This window comes from Dermacentor variabilis, chromosome 9 (genome assembly GCF_050947875.1).
Source record: "Dermacentor variabilis isolate Ectoservices chromosome 9, ASM5094787v1, whole genome shotgun sequence".
Lineage (NCBI taxonomy): Eukaryota > Metazoa > Arthropoda > Arachnida > Ixodida > Ixodidae > Dermacentor > Dermacentor variabilis.
In genome coordinates, this window is record NC_134576.1 from 137,063,273 (window position 1) to 137,080,030 (window position 16,758).

At 41.6% G+C, this 16,758-nt stretch overlaps 1 protein-coding gene across 9 annotated transcripts in view; it reads left to right on the forward strand.

The window, feature by feature from the left end:
• LOC142557637 (adenosylhomocysteinase-like 1) overlaps positions 1–16,019 on the forward strand; it is a 271,459-nt gene extending 255,440 nt beyond the window's left edge. For all 9 annotated transcript variants that reach the window (XM_075669613.1, XM_075669611.1, XM_075669612.1 and 6 more), the window contains 6 exons: positions 1,153–1,305; positions 2,423–2,588; positions 3,615–3,713; positions 6,905–7,052; positions 8,043–8,163; positions 10,586–16,019. In XM_075669613.1, the coding sequence (XP_075525728.1) occupies positions 1,153–1,305; positions 2,423–2,588; positions 3,615–3,713; positions 6,905–7,052; positions 8,043–8,163; positions 10,586–10,592 (694 nt within the window). In that variant the 3' untranslated portion in view covers positions 10,593–16,019. The remainder of the gene's footprint in view (positions 1–1,152; positions 1,306–2,422; positions 2,589–3,614; positions 3,714–6,904; positions 7,053–8,042; positions 8,164–10,585) is intronic.
• The last annotated feature ends 739 nt before the right edge of the window (positions 16,020–16,758 follow it).

A 16,758-nucleotide genomic window follows, 5' to 3' on the forward strand; every position in this document is an offset into this window, starting at 1 on the left:
ACTTGTTGGCTGACGTAAAAATAGATAACACTTCATTCGATATCTTGGAATGTTTGGAGTATGAATCGAGGATCTCAGTTTTACGTGAACATCAAACATATTGTCAGTGTGAAAAATAACATATAGAAACAGAAATATGTAAACACAACAGCTGTGGAAGCAGGATAATTACCAGACAAGTGCTGGAAATGTAATCTTAAAGAAGAGGCTGATTCACAGCACGTCAGTTTCAGCCTATATGCACTGCAAATACCTAGGGTTACGGATTTCTGATCGCTTAAAATGGAACAAATAGATTCTCTCACAAACTGGTCTTCCTCAGAAGGGCACTGAAACTTTCAACACGAGCAGTTCATTTCTTCTCATTTCGAATAATTATCCAACCGACCTTAGGTTATGCTGCAATAAGTTGAGATCCCTTTACTAAACCTAACATAGACAAGACAAATAATATAATGTAGGGCAGCTTCGTTGGTTTTCAATTGCTTTGGGCATACCTCCCTAACTCCTCTGTTATCCAAAGCTACCTTTCATTCAAGAAAGTTCAAGAAATAAATTGGATTACCCATTTGACATTCTTGTTTCAGCTAATTAAGGGATAATATTCCACGGATGTTTCCAATACCATATATTTTCTAGTGGATATGCTACACATCGGTTACAGAAATTGTCAACCACTCTATTTCAGAATTTACAAAAAAGGCCTTTAAAGACTTTCTTTTCCCACATGACTATAACAGACTGGAACGCGTTACTAATGTAGCTGTAATGCAGCCAATGCTTAGCTTGCTTGCTAGTCACCTTTATTAGTATTTTGTTTAGCTCATCTGTACATTTTTTACAACCCTGCCAATCTGTTGTAACTCATAACCTTTGTAACCACCCTGCTAAATCCCCATTGGGAATAGCAGTATCCATAAATAGATGCCCAAATAAATTTAATTAACCATCAGCACATGCTTGTGCTACTCGTATAAGCTATTGTTTAGGTAGGTGTCACAGCGCATCTGTTTTGTAGCATAGGTGCCTAGAAGGTGTTTAGGTGCACACACTCTCATACATTGCACATTTATACATTGCATATATGCGTAAATGCATATGTATTTTGGCATTTTTTTCACATCTGGGGCATGGATGACATGTGCACTGCAGGCTCAAGCGGTCGACCGATGTCATGTTTGGCGGCAAGCAGGTCCTGGTGTGTGGTTATGGCGAAGTCGGGAAAGGCTGCTGCTCTGCCCTCAAGGGCATGGGGGCCATTGTGTATGTCACCGAGATCGACCCCATCTGTGCCTTGCAAGCCTGGTCAGTGCACTCCCGAATTAATAACGCAGCAATGGCCACTTGGCAGAATGAGAAACAACTGATATGTACAAGACCAAGAAATGTGGACAGGATTCAACCTAATTGTAATTCAAATCTGCAGTAGGTTGACTGAAATTGGCATGAGTGTGTTCAAAATGTACTTTTTATCCAGTACTTAATCCTACAAAGCACTAACACAATTCCTCATCCAAGAAAATTAAAACAACTTGCTCACCTTTATTTGGGGCAATTAAGAAGTAGATTCATACAAAACAGAAAGACCAAAGAAATATGTTACTTGAGTTGTAAATAATTATTGTAGTACTTAGTAATTGGTTTGCTAAGCCATCCATAACAAAAACTTCACTTGAACATGTCAGAAATGCTGCTATGTGTATTGCATTAAGTTCCGGAAGCAAAATCAGCATTTTGAGGTAGCAAACTTCACATATCACGAATAATATGTTTGGTGTTGTGCAGTTAAGATTAGCATGGCAAGTTGTCCAGGATAGCTCGGATACCGTGCATTTCATACATCTGTTCTCTTTGCTCTGAGATATATGTAGACATGCAACATAAGGAAAATAGGTGAAGCCATGACCAGATCCCAAGATGACTGTTGGTTTCAATTACATCCATGTATGGAGTTGACAAAGCTGTGTGTTGGGGAACAAGGGAGTTCATCATGTCAGCATGGCTAAGTTCAAATGTTCAAAACCTGAGCCTGATTCTAAAAATGTGGCATAATGTGAACTTACTTTTCTATCAAAAGAATATGTTTTCCTTTATTTGAAGCATGCTGTACACAATTAAACAGTGGTAATACAGTTTTTGAAATTGTAAGTTTGAAGTTTGTTTACATTTCTGGCAATACAGCCATTCATATATAGCCACTCATTAAGCTGTCGCACTTCTTTATTCTCATGTGCATTCTATGCATATCTTTATATTGATGTGATGCATTTTGTCTGTGTTTGTTTTCAATAAAATTTAGTAAAACGTTCCTATACTTTGTATTGATTGAAAAAGGTCACAGTGTAGTTACTGTGCGTTGTAATTGTATGTTACTTACAGGAAAAGGAAAACACTGTTTCTGTGGTGCTTGTTGTTTGTGCAGCATGGACGGCTTCCGTGTGGTAAAGATCAACGAAGTAGTTCGCAACCTTGACATCCTCATCACTGCCACTGGTAACAAGAACGTGGTCCAGAGGGAGCACATGGACAAGATGAAGAACAGCTGCATTGTCTGCAACATGGGACACTCCAACACTGAGATCGATGTGGTGCGTTATGGACTGCGCTTTTATTATAGCTTTTTGCTGTGTTGTCTGCTTATTTGTTTGTTCTTTTGTTTAAGTTACCCATAGTGCTAGTAATTATTGAGGAGAGTGGGTGGATATTCGAAAAGTAGCACTGCATGCATTGTTAGGTTCCTGCAAATGTAGCGTCAGCTAGAGCATTGTGAAAATGGGTGTGATTGACAGTCAAGGTAAGATCTGGCGAGGCGGATTGAGTCCTGAGAATTGAAATAAACAAAGACAAGCGAATTTGCAACCACAGGCTATGGAAGTGAGTTGTAACAAATCCTTCGGTGTAGTTATACTGGCAGTATTGATTACCGGCCACAGTGACTCGGTGGATATGGTGCTCTGTCGTGTGTGTAAGGCCACAGGGCACAGTAGCTGAATGTAAGACCACTTGTGTGCTTAGGTTTGGGTGTGCATATTTCCTTTGATTTTCTTTTATTTGAATGCAAGAAAACAAAAATCGAAGAAGAGAGAATCGAGACTTCTGCAGTAAGAAGAGCGAACTGAGCAGGTTGGTATTGACTGATGTTGAAAAATGTAGCGTGATAGAACGGACAAAGACTGCAGCAAAGCAAACATCCTTGCACCCTGTGGGGAAGCTGGATCGCATGCCTTTCACAGGTGGTTACGGGCAGACACTGCACTCTGTATGCTCTCCGTACCTCCCCAATAAATGTGCTTTTAGTTATGCTTTGAGCACACGCTCCGCTGTCCACATTTCATTTTACGACGATAGTACATGAAAATTCCCGTAATTAGATGCAGACTTCAAAAAAGGATTGGCACCAGGCCATCTACCACCAGTCCACTCCAAAAGCTGACCACCGATTGCACAGGGTCTCTGAGAGCAGAGATAGAACACAATACAGCCATGGCAAAGTGAATGTGGTGTTTCTTGCATATACATCAAGTTTTTGAACTTGGTTTGAATGCTGCTGTAAAAATAGAATTTTCTGTTTGACACTATTGATTTGCATCTGCACTTGTCTTGTATGCCTGCAGCAAAGCCTGAGGACTCCTGAGCTGACCTGGGAGAAAGTTCGCTCCCAGGTAGACCACATCATCTGGCCAGATGGGAAGCGCATTGTGCTACTCGCTGAGGTGAGCATACTCTGTGCAATACAGCCGTAACCATTGAAATGGATGAAGTAAAGCTAAAATGTGTCTCACCAACATCAGTGTGTAATACACACATGCGTTATTGGATAATACATACATACATGCATTATAATAAAATTGGATGCAATGAAGGTAATTTAATGCTGAATGCAGCTTCGTTATAATGAGGCTTGACTGTCCTCGGCAGACAGCATTGGGATGCTACAAATGGCAGTGCGTCTGAAGACTTTTGTGCGCTCCTAAGTCACACAGCTCGTTCCTGCCATAGTTGAGAGTTGGATATAAGGTGTGATGTACTACATTGCACCGGTGCGGCTCAAAAATAGTAGTTTTCATCCGGCTGATAATTATAGCAGTGATCTATACAATGGTTGACTAAGGAATTACATTTATAGGGAAAACTTTTGTTGAGCTTACAATCTTACAAAAAGAAATGGTGGTTCTAAGGTGCCCACATTTTTGTTTTCTTGCGCAACACACATGCCAAGAAAACGTATGAGCGCTGACACACGCACGCACACACACACACATGCACACACACACAGATGGATTGATTGATTGATTGATTGATTGATTGATTGATTGATTGATTGATTGATTGATTGATTGATTGATTGATTGATTGATTCATGTCACTCGCTGACGCCAGAAGCTGTCGTCTTGTGGTTGCCCCAGGTATTTTGTTGGCTCTGTGGAACTCGGGTTTACTTGCCCAACTGCATTGTCTGTGTCCTCATGTATAAAGCGCACGTCCATTCCTTGCGTCGCAGGTGTAAGTGAAGCCATAGCACTCATCCTACACCTGTACGACGTGCAGGTTTCCCATGCGCCAAGCCGAAAGCATCAACATGGACTTGTGAATGTAATGGACAAGCTAAAGAGTGAAAAGTTTCTGATTGTAGTGTATGCTATTCCACGCTACATGTTTACATTGGCAAAAGTGAGACTTTCGAGAGGTGCCTTAAGCAGCACCAAAGCGATATCAAAAAAGAACACGTCTGTTCCAACGCGCTTTCTGAACATTGTGTTTCGTCAAGGCACGCTTTTAGCTAGGATCAGGCACATGTAAATCTCAAAGAAAAAAATTTAAACAATTTGCCTTTACCTAGAGTCTCTTTGTATTCAAACCATGATGGATACTCTTAACCAAAGCGATGGAAATTTGCCACCTGTGTATGCTAGCTGTCTCAGACATGTCTTACTAACTTAAGTGACTGTTTTCTCGATCTTAGTCTCTTTTATGAACAAGGCTTCCATGTGGGAGCCGAAAGCTTAACCTTACTTTACTAAATCTTTTGTGGTCGGTGTCTTGTTTTATTTCATCATGTTCCATCCTGACTTGACGGGATTCTGTCACGCTCTCAATTTCATGCCAAGTCTCTATGTTTCTGCATACTCCTCTGTTCTCAGGAAAATGAAAAGCTACGCCATCAAAAGCAAAGCGTGATGATGCTTCATCATTCTAATGAAATTCGTTTACTTTTTCATAAGTCATAAGAATAATTTTACTCTGCTTCATTACCTGTGTAGTTCTTGCAGTGTGCTTATTTCTGGTACAGGCTTTTCCATATTTTTTATGCACCAGTATGTCGTTCAAACTAGAGGTGGCTGCCATCGTTTAATCAGTGACACTTATTCTGGAGCAATGCTTTGACTTAGACGAGTTGATTCATGCTCCTAAATAAAATTCGCAGCATGGTCAAACCTAGCTCAAAGGTGCACACATTTTCAGTTTCATATTAAATGGGTGTCTTTTGTTCTGGCCTTATCGTGCTGCAGTTTTGTCTTCAACATATAGTTTTGTAAAGTGGTGTGCTTTCAAAATTTATTTCTAAGGCTACGTTCACACTTGGGAAATGGCAAGCGGGTGGAAAAGCCAAAGCGGCCGGAAATTCTTTTCCGCGCATGTACAAGATGTTCACATTTAATGCAAAAGGATAGACAGTTGGGCGAGTTGGTAACGGTAACATGGTCTTGGCTTGTAGCGTGAAGTGAACACGGACACAGAAAGGAGTCCTGTCTGCTCCTTTCTGTGTCCGTGTTCACTTCGCACTACAAGCCAAGGCCATGTTCACATTTGTTTCGCCACTGCAGCGGACACCGCTGCCGCTTTCGCCCACATCCGTCTAGTTTGCGTACGTTAGTCTGCGTGGTGGCGCAGTTCATCACACTATTTCAAGACATGCGTTCATTAATTTACCCATCAGTTACTAAAAGCTATCATTTCGCGCAACTGCGCTTATCGTTTCTAACTTTTGTCTACCATGGAAGATAAACAAGACATAGTTTCGATAGTTTTAGCCAGTTGCTTTCCTAAAAGTAGACAATGAACAACGGAAAATGTTAAATTTTACGACCGGATGTTTAAATGTTAGTGCAGCTTCCGATGAAGCTGAACCATTTTCTGCTTTGCCGTGGCGAAAAAATTGAGCCAAAACCGATTTTTTTCGCCGCCTGTTTTTTCGCCCGTTTTCCCGCCTAAGCAGGCGGATTTTGTCAAGTTCTTTCTGCTTCCGCCTGCTCCGAGACCAAACATGAACATAGCCTAAATGTTTATTTGCCATTTCGGCACTGCTTTTGTGAGTTCCTCACCATCTCTTGTGTTATTCCTTGCATTGTAAGAGTACTATGTGTTAGAGTCTCTGTGCAGTTTCTTTATCCCATTTTTGAGCCAGTGCATTCTATAAGTTTGCTTTTATACATTGTGCTTTTGAACAACTGATTGCCATTTGATCAAAAGGAACTGCATGCATCCATTGTCAGAACTTTGCTATTTTCTTTCATTTCATCACAGGAGCCATGTCAAAATTTTTTGTCGTACAAGACACTCTATCTGTTAAATTAACCACTAATTAAAAATTGGCTACAGTTCCATAAGCTCAGCAGACTCTCTTGCGAGGAAAAGCTGAATTATAATTAGAAACAGGGTCTCTTGTGTTGTTTCAGTATTCACAAGATAACCCAATCAAGTGTACTATATTCATCTGGAAACAATATATCTGCAGTCACAACTGCTCATTTCAAACTTGCCCACCCTGATCACGCTAGCAAACCATCTCGAATGAAAGCTAACTTATGACTTGGGAACAGGATCTATTACGTATTCAAAAGCTGTGCCAGGTGCTGTGCTTTCTCCCCTCACTTACACACACACACATGTTCTCAATGCGCAGGGACGTTTGGTGAACTTGAGCTGCTCCAGTATCCCCTCCTTTGTGGTGTCCATTACTGCGGCAACTCAAGCTTTGGCTCTAATCGAGCTCTACAACGCCCCTCATGGGCGCTACAAGAGCGACGTCTACCTGCTGCCCAAGAAGATGGGTGCGTTCCCTCCCTCCCCATTTTATTAATTATTGTGCATGGTTTCTGTTAATACTCTTGTAGTTATCAGTAAGTTCCATTCCTCATTTTAAGATTAAGCAGTATAAAAGCAAATATGGCTTGGACAGCTGAGGCACTGCGAAATGATGCAGCAAGGAATATGTTGTCCATGCCTTTCACTGGTGTTTCTTTTCGTTCCTGTGATGCCATGCATCACTGCAATCCTAAGTTCAGTCAGTTGACGACTTTCTGAGCTTATCCTCATGAAAGTCCTGACTAATTTTTCATATTTATTTTCTTTCTTTTTATCTGTATTTTTATATCCCCTGTTTTACTTTCTGTCCATTGTATATGTGGGTTTCATATCGAATAATAATAATAATAATAATAATAATAATAATAATAATAATAATAATAATAATAATAATAATACTCAAAGAACATTGCCATATTACCATTGCCAGCTACTTAACAGAACAGACTTGCTTAACTTTGTGTTAAACTGCATCAGCAGTATTCCTGTTCTAGCATAGTGTCTGCCAAAGTGAACTTGCATACATTCATACACAGTGGAGCTTCTTAATTCAGGGCCACCATGGCCAGGAATTGATATCGCAAGGTAGTGGGTTTGATACCTGACCACGGTGGCTGTGTTAGGATGGAGGTGGAGTGCAAAAATGCCCTTGAACTGTGCTTTGGGTGCATTAAAAAATCCCAAGTGGTCAAAATAATCCGGAGCCCTATACACTTAGTGCCCCTGTAGTTTTGGGACATTAAACCCTGTAATTTGGCAACTAGGGGTTGCTGACAAGTTCAGTACAGTTCAACTAAACATCCTGCTGATCTTGTTTTAAATAGGCATGCCGACCTGACTGTACTGCTAGAATAAATATATTTGCCATGTGATCACCTTACGCATTTTAGTTGCATGTTAATCTTGATTTTTTTTTAACGAGCAATACCGGTGCATTTGTTGACACTGTTCTTCAGACGAGTACGTTGCCAGCCTCCACCTCCCGACATTTGACGCCCATCTGACTGAGCTGACTGACGACCAGGCCAAATACATGGGCCTCAACAAGGCTGGGCCTTTCAAGCCCAACTATTACAGGTGTGTTTCGCATTCTTGTTTCTTCCTTGCATGTACAGAGTGTATAGTTGTCACGGTATTTGTAGTGCATTTTTTCATCATGTATTTACTTCATTCTTCGGATTTCACGTGACCGGAAAAAATGTCCAAATTAACTGAAGGTTGAATTATCGAGGATATTAAGAAAAAAAATAAACAAATGCTTACTATGTCAACAAAACCTTTATTTACTGAATGAATAAGGAAATTCTGGTTCTGTTGTGCACAAAAGCAGTTGCAGAAGCTGCAATTCTCGTCATCTCATGACTGATTGGCACTTGCAGCATCAGAAGCTTTGCAACTTCCTTCACAGCAAGGCCGCATTGCACATCTTCATCCGAGACACACTTTTCACCACCGCTCATCTCGCTTATTGTTTTGCCACTGAGCTGGTCACCAACAAATCACAGATTCATCACAATGTAGCCGGCCTGCTTCATCCTCGACAGCGCCCGCCTTTGTTTGTGACATTACATGTGGGGCCACTGCACCGAGTGAAAACGAAACTACATATGCTGGAACTACTGCGGACAAATCCGCAGCCGCTATCAACGGGTTCATGGGCAGCTACCATGTAATTTTGAATGCGCATGCTCGACACGCGCACCGAGTGAAAACGTTACTACTGTTTGCGACAACCATTGAAGACAAAACCGCGGCTATCAATACGATCATGAATGGTGGCTGTGCAATTATGAAGGCACACGGCCAGTGTGGTGGTATGCGTGGTAAATGCAAGAATAAAGGCTATATAAAGGCACAAATAGATTTCGGCCTTCCTCTCGTTCACGTATTACTTCTGGTCATGGCTACTGCAATGTGGACTCCCCGCTTTGTTTCAGTTGGATGCTAGTGCTTTTCTTGCTCTTTTGCTTTGCACTTTTGCAGCGCTGCGTGCTTGCCGAACTCTGCGAGTCGTCCGAGTTGACCGGTTTGCAGCCAAATAAATCCGCATTAACAAGAGTTCAGTTCTGTTAAATAATGCTTACGCCTGCCGGGACCAGAAGAGAAGTCCAAATTATCCGATTTTCTGAATTAACGAGTGTCGAATTAACAAGGTTTTACTGTATATGCACAGGGACTTTTTTCTCTAACACTGTTGCCTTTGTCCTTTTTAACACAGTGCCGGTTTTGACATTTGTGTAGTTCTTCACATAAAATAAACTTCAGTCCTGCTTAGTTGAATTACTTCAAAAGTTTGGGTGTTGCAGCTTAGCAGGACATTCGAGTATTTTCTCATCTGTGGTCATGAGAATGACAAGGGCTTGTTGCAAAGCTAGACTAGCTAATCAGCACGAAAATATTGCAACCTGCAGTTCCAATTTTTGAAGGAGCATGGCCCATCTGCCTTTGATTCAGTTAATATGCTTGCTGTACACACAGCTTTTTATGAAAGGGAACACGTGAGCACATGATGTGCGATCAGCAGTGGCTGCTTGTTGTGCCATCATGAGGTGACTATGATAATGAGCTTTATAGGTGATATCACCAACTACAGGTGCTGCTTTGAGATTTCTTTGCACAACCGTAGCCATGGCTAGGTGTTCGTAGTTCTTTCAGCAGCCATTTGCAGGCTCTAGTAGCTGTCGCCCCTTTTGTAGTTGCCTGTTGGCTCTGCCACATGCAACCAAACCAACCAAGCCACACACTGGCATGTTCCCTTTCTCAAAGGCATGTGTGCACTACAGTCTTCTATTTGGGGCACTACAGTGCGGTCGTTACACCACCACCTTTTTTCGTGCAATGCTGTAAATAAAACATTGCACTTTCAGTGCTTAGACAGTGTTCGCACTGGCAACTAACAAAGATCACACAAACAGATGCAATCGGTGACCAAGGAGTAACTCTCAGCGACTGACGTTCCCTACAGCAAGCATGAGCTTCCCCATGCTACTCTAAAATGTCCCGTGATTGAAGCCGTTGACATTGTTTCGCTCAGCCATCGTCACATAAAATAAGTGTCGGTGTATACAGACATCCATGCTCCTGCACCGAGGATTAATACAGCAGCTCTATGACTCCAGTTCTGAAACAGAAAAATTGGTCAATGAGTCACTTCAATGTGGTCAGTGAGCAACTTCAGATGGTTGATTTTCAGGCAAAGCAACCATTTGCAACCAACTTGATCACATAACTTCCACAACTTCCCAATGTGAATGCTGTCTTTGGTTGTTTCTACTTTGGTTATTTCGAGTCACAATAATAGCCTTGCTACAAAATGGTCCTTGCATCCAGTTCTCCTCGGCCGAAATCTTGACATAGCTTGTTGCCAAAAGTACCAAAACACTGTGGCATTCCACTGCTTGAATGAATGAATGAATGAATGAATGAATGAATGAATGAATGAATGAATGAATGAATGAATGGTTTTGTCATCCTTCTTTTGTTGATCTTTCTTTCCCAGGTATTAACTGCTGTGTCGTCGCATAGTAGAGCAAGGGAACAGCCGAGCATTCCAATGGGCACAGCCGGAACAAGGAAGGGAGGAAAGAAGCCTTGGAACGCACCTGACCGCAGAACAGAAAGGGAAACCCGCATGTGTTGAAAAAGCAAATGCGAAAGGAGCTACAACCATAAGGGGTAGGGGGAGGTAATATCGGAACGACTCAGCAAAAAGAGAGGGAGGAAGTGTAAATCAATACGTTCATTTCCCTCTTGTACATAGGCTAGACTCTCTCTCTTTTAGTGCCTGTTACGAGACAGTGAGATACGTGAATCGATGACACTTCTCCCTCTTGTACATAAACGCTTATAGACTCTTAGTGCCTGTTCAAGATGGCGAGATAACCTTGCAGCTGATAATCCTAGTGGTTATATACATGCAGTGTTCTAGAATGAACGCCGCACCAGCTTGGGATGCAGCCCAACTGGTGTGCGGGCACACAGTCTCACATTGGCGTCCACTAACCGAAACAAGGCTGGGCCCCCTCCTGCTTTTAATTTTTGCTCCGTATTTTTTACGCAGGAAGTGCAACATGTTTGTTTTTTGCACTTTGTGCAAGTTTTGTGCAACAGCTGCAGTTAACACGAGGATGTGGCCACAAAAAAACAAACTGGTGTGGTTGATTGTGGCAGTCAGTCTTGGCCTTTCGTGAAGTGGTTTCAGCACCTTGTTTTGTAAACACCATGATTCGTTACTGGCAGCAGTGAATGGACCTTTTTTCATTAAATGGTAGCCTTTAGACGACAGAGTTATACTTCACATAAGTATTCCAGTTACACAAATGTGTACAAAGAGTATCTTTCTTTGTTCACTTATCATTTACTGTGTAGTAAATCCTTGCATGTACAATCTTCGTCATTTAGCATTAATTTTTGCTTTAGCAACAAGCAAGTCTGTTACTTAGTGACTTATCTAAATTGTTGAAAGCAGCAGCTCTACTGCCTTTTGAAAGTTGCTACTACAGTAAAAGTGTGCTGCGAAATCTTAACTCTACTGCCAGCGTAGTGCTATTGCGATTTCCTTAAACTTTCATTCGTTCACTTGCTGGCTGTTGAAGAATCACTTTCATTGGACCTGAGCCTAAGAATTGGTATTGATCTGTTAGGAAAAATAGTTATGATTTGTACGGTGCTAGTGCTTAACCATTTCTGAGCTGCTTGGACAAAACTTAAAAAACATCACACATTTATTGTGCGAAACTTGCCAGAAGTATTATTTACCTTGGCAGGGAAACTGTGTTGAATTTTCAGCATGAATTATCCAGTTGAGCAGCTCTATATCAGCGAGTTTTGTCCCAAGTCGATGATTACTGGATAAGAAGGATTTGATTGGATGATAAGCATTGGCTTTTGTGCAGCAGGTTCCATGCCCCAGTGCGTGTCCTTTCCCAAGTTCTCATGGAGGGGCCTCAGTTATGAATATTAGCATGACTCAAATAATTTGTGAAACGATAAAGTACACATCAATAGATGCAATTTGCATGGATGGTGGAGCCATATATGGCAGCTGTCAAGCTATAGCTGAAGTTTGCGTAATGTCAGCAGCTGCCAGATACGGACGTCAATGGGCATGTACCAAAGAGGTACATGTCCACTGCTAGCTCCCAAGTAGCTTACCAGCAACTTTGGGAGCCGGCCCTTGAAATGCATCTGTTTGGAAAGAAGAAAGGCAGGCATGAAGTGTAATAAGAGTTGCACATCTACTGTAATCATCTTAATGTTGAGCATGATAATTGGTTATTTGGCTCTTTTTGGAGCAGGCACTCATGTACATCCGGTTTTTACATCCTGATAAACCTGCCTGTCATTGAGAACTTCTTTTGCTAAGGTTTCTATTATCTCTTTAGTTTTCTGGATGCACAGAATGCAGTGGAAATGCATCCTTTCAATCCACACTCTAGCCAATTTGGAGAGAGACCAGGCAATAGCATTGCGCCCATTATCAAAAATGTCATAAATCATAGAAACAAAATGTGCATTTCACAAACAGTCTAACATAATGGCCTGCCTGTAGCTCGCTAGTGCCTTGGTATGCAATTTTAACCTTGCAAATGTAGTGCCCTATTATTAATGGCTGTTCCCTCCGCTGCTCATTGCTCGAAACTGTGCTAGAGATTCTGGGTGTTCCCCCCACCCCCTGATTCTCAGAAAATGAAATTTTGATGTGGCAGGCCTGCTGGTAGTCTGGCCCTTACGTTCTGAACCTTTAGTTTGTTTTATTTGCCAAGCTTATGCTCTGCCCCTGAGATGTTTCCGTTTTCAAAGCCATTCGCTACGGATTGAACTGTTGCGAGCACGTGGCATAAGGCATCAATAAAAACGACACTTGTGAAGGGGTGCTTGCTGCTTTCGGGGTGCGTCGTTAGTCGCTAAACATGCATTTAGCTCTTCTGAACGTGATGCCAGTACTGCATAGGGTCCCCAAGCGATCAGTAGAACTTAGCTGCCCGTTCTTTGCACATCCAAGCATGTTTTGTTCTTGCTGGTTCGAAGAGCTGAACTTGGGACTGGGGTTTTCTGAGCCTTTGCTTCTTCTTCACCACTGCATTCTTTTTTTTTTTTTTTTTGACAGTCCGTGCCATTGTGTCGCGAGTGTGTGAGACTCCTCATTCTGTCAAATCTTCTTCAGTGTAGAAACCAACATCTGGCCCCACATCTGTTGACAGTTTTGTCATTTTCAATGCTGTTATATACACCTTCGCTAGGGTGGCCAGAGCTTTCTGTTTTTGAATTGTCCTGATTGATCTATAGTGGCCATACCACGTTCGTTTACGGCATTATGTAGTCATGCTTTGCTATGTAGCTTCATTGAAGTGTTATCTATATTATCTTTATATACATGAATGCATACTGAGCAAGCGCAACACAACATTCCCGTGTGACAGGAAGGCAGCATAGCTCTGAGGTTTGTCTTAACCACTTTCTGCCATGCCCTCTGTGTCTTACACTACTTAGAAAGTAGAGCTGTGCGAATACCGCTTTAAGTTTAAATTGTGTGCGAGTGAAGTAGCAGAGCAAAACACGAGGTGTCAGTAAAATCACTGACCCACACTTTACATCCAACTATAACTTTTAAATTTACCCTCGAAATGTAACATCCCGTTACTGGTGGCTGCTGGGGCATCTATACTGCTTGCTTCTTAAGCTTCATCATTATGAGTGTTTGTTATCTGCCCTCATATGTTGCATTAAAAATGAAGTAATATTTGGGCTACATTTAACTTTCTTTTCACGATGAAATCATTTCTGTGGTGCTTGCATTACCTTGCTATTCGTTGGATGCCTGGTTTGTACACACTTTAACTACGTGGCAATTTTGATGTTCATATTAGAACCTGCGTCACCTATAATTGCTTCTCAGTTTTTCATTTTTTTACTTATTCGCACAGGCCTACTTGAAAGATTTAAACAATTCATGCTCTTAGCAGGTTGCATAACATATAAGGGGCCTTTTTGCTGTCTCAATGCATGCTCTGCCTTGTGTTGGGATGGAAAGTGTGGCGTGCCCCAGTGATTCTCCGATATGTCCACATGGGGCTTTCAGTTGTGCAGCATATTGTATTTGCAATTTGTCATTCCTGTTGGCTAAGACACACTCCTTGCATTTAAATGCATTCAATGCATAAAGATTCTGAGAAAATTCGGAGAAAGAGAAATGTCTTGCTATGATTTGGAATATTTTCTTTCTATCTCTCTTTTTTTTTTATCCCCATGAAATCTGTGACTCTGTGAATCTGGTATGTTGGTTCAGTCTTACATTTCTTTGCTTTGTGTCTTCATTGCTGATGAACGTCTTGCCTTTAACCCCCTCCGTGTTTCTATTTTTGTTTGGCACTTGCAACAAATATATATCTTTTTTACGCTGTTGAAATGTTGCAGCATTGAAAACATAGTATAGCACCAGAAATGCAAATTACTTGAAAAAAATATCGCTGCTACTTCCTCTTGTGTTTGTTTCGTTTGGGCATAAGCCTACGCTTGACCAATTAGAGGAGTTCCACCGTGTTCCTTGGTACAATATTGCTGCGTTTTTCACTCATAAGAGCAGAAGTGCAATTAATCGTAACTATAATTACAATGACATGCAGTTGCAGCCATCATCTTTCACGTGTTGAATGCGTGTAGCACACGTATCTGCACTGGCAGTCCTCAGTATGAGGCAAACACATCCTGCTGAAGTTTCCTTTTTGGAATACTCTATCGATGCAGTATGGTGCTGCCCTCTATGATGAACATTTAAAACAAATAGGGTGAGCCCTGTGTGAAACACGCTAGAAAGTGTGCGTAATCAAGATTTGCTCTTCCTAAGTAGTTATAAGTAAAATTGTACAGACATGATCAGTTGGTTCAAAACACGGAGGGGTTAATGTGCAGAAGCTGAACTAAAGAATTGGGAACAGTGTGCAGAGGCTGCTTATGTACAACTTGCATGAAATTGACGTTTGTAAACTAAGTTTGGCTGCTGAGATGCTTTCCAGGCTGCCATGGCAATGCTTTAGGAGACTGCCATTCTAGTTTGCCGATTCATCATCTGATTTTTTTTCAGCACTTAGTCCGTTGCAGGTGCACCTGTACTTTTCTGGTGTTCAAATACACATTTGTAGATTGGAAGTTGTCATGACATAGTGTCACTTTCTTCGTGACTAGGACAAAAATTTGAACTGCTATACTATATTCAGTTAATGGGAGCTCAGTACTCATCAGAATGCTGTCTTCTGTAGTGATATTCGGAAAGGTCAGCCATATGACCCCTTATCATGTAGCAGGCTGCAACTCTGTGCAAAGTAGATGCATGCAGCCCCTGATTTTTTATGTTTACATTAAGCTTTATACACACTGCTTTTTTGCTTTTATGTACTATGATTTGCATTTGCTTTCTGCGAGGCTAGCTGCTTTAATGCATCCCATTGTTTTGGTGTTGTCGGTGCCATTGTCCACTGCTTTTCTTGCTATTGATTGGTGCAAGCATTTTGGTGCCAGTGTTGTGGGAATCATTCTGCTGGAAATGAGTTTGAGACGCCTTTTCAGTGCTGTTTGTGTTTACTTTAGCCTACTTTTTGTGGGAACTCTTTCACAGAGACAATGATGTCTGCAGAGACAGAAGGGCTTCTGCAGCTTACGAAGAGCTGTTGCTCAAAAGTGCTAGGTTGGTGTCATATGGAGACAACATCTTGGGAAGCGTTGGGAGCTCTTCTGCAGCAGTTTGCTGACAGAGAGATGGGAGAGAATGGAATGCAGACGCAGGATTTGAAACTTCACCCGAACTCTGGTTTCCACACCTTTCATTTGTTGTAGTTTTTGTTGTCTGGTTGCTCTGCTTACACCTTCCTTTTTGTCTTCTGTATGTTGTAACACTATATTGTTTTTTGATAGTAAAATATTGTTTTTCAATATGATTGCCTCTGTTTGTGTGTCTGTGCATTTTCTCACTGGATTCAAGGCTTTCAGAAGGGATTTACCTCGGATGCTTATTGCCACAACTTCTTTGTGACTTTTCACTCTTATCTGACTCTCTCTGCAGGTTATGCTACAGAATCGACTTGCTGGTATTTTCCTGGCGAGTCTGGTCTAAGAGTCTGTAGTGACTGTCTCATTTTACCACACAAGAAAAACATGCTAGAGCATGCATTATTGTGGCATACCAAAAAAATATGGTCTCCAATCCACACTGTGAAAGTGATTAAAAAGCGGAGCTGTAAACGACAGCTAGAACGATTACCCATTGCAACGTAGGTTGAAATTATTCACATGGCGACATTCACATGCGCTTTACCAAATTATTAGCCGAAGACTTTTCAATGGCTTGCAACTTTGCTTTCACTGCTACTTTGTGTGCCTACAAAGGGTGGACCACAAAAGAGAAATTCGATGTGCCTCACATGCATGCTGCTTTTCAGGAGTCCTCACTATACGTGGCTTTCCCATAGCACTGTTGCAACACAAATTAGTTGTTAGGTAGGTTCTTCAACATATGAAAGTTTTGATGCATCACTCCCTGCTTCGTAAGCTATACTCAAGACACCCTCACCGCAGCAACTTGCACAACATGTGCAAGGTGCTCTACGTGCCTCAAATTTCATGTAGGCACAGCAGCTCCTTGTCATCCATTATGTGGTTCGGATGCTTGTTTTGAGC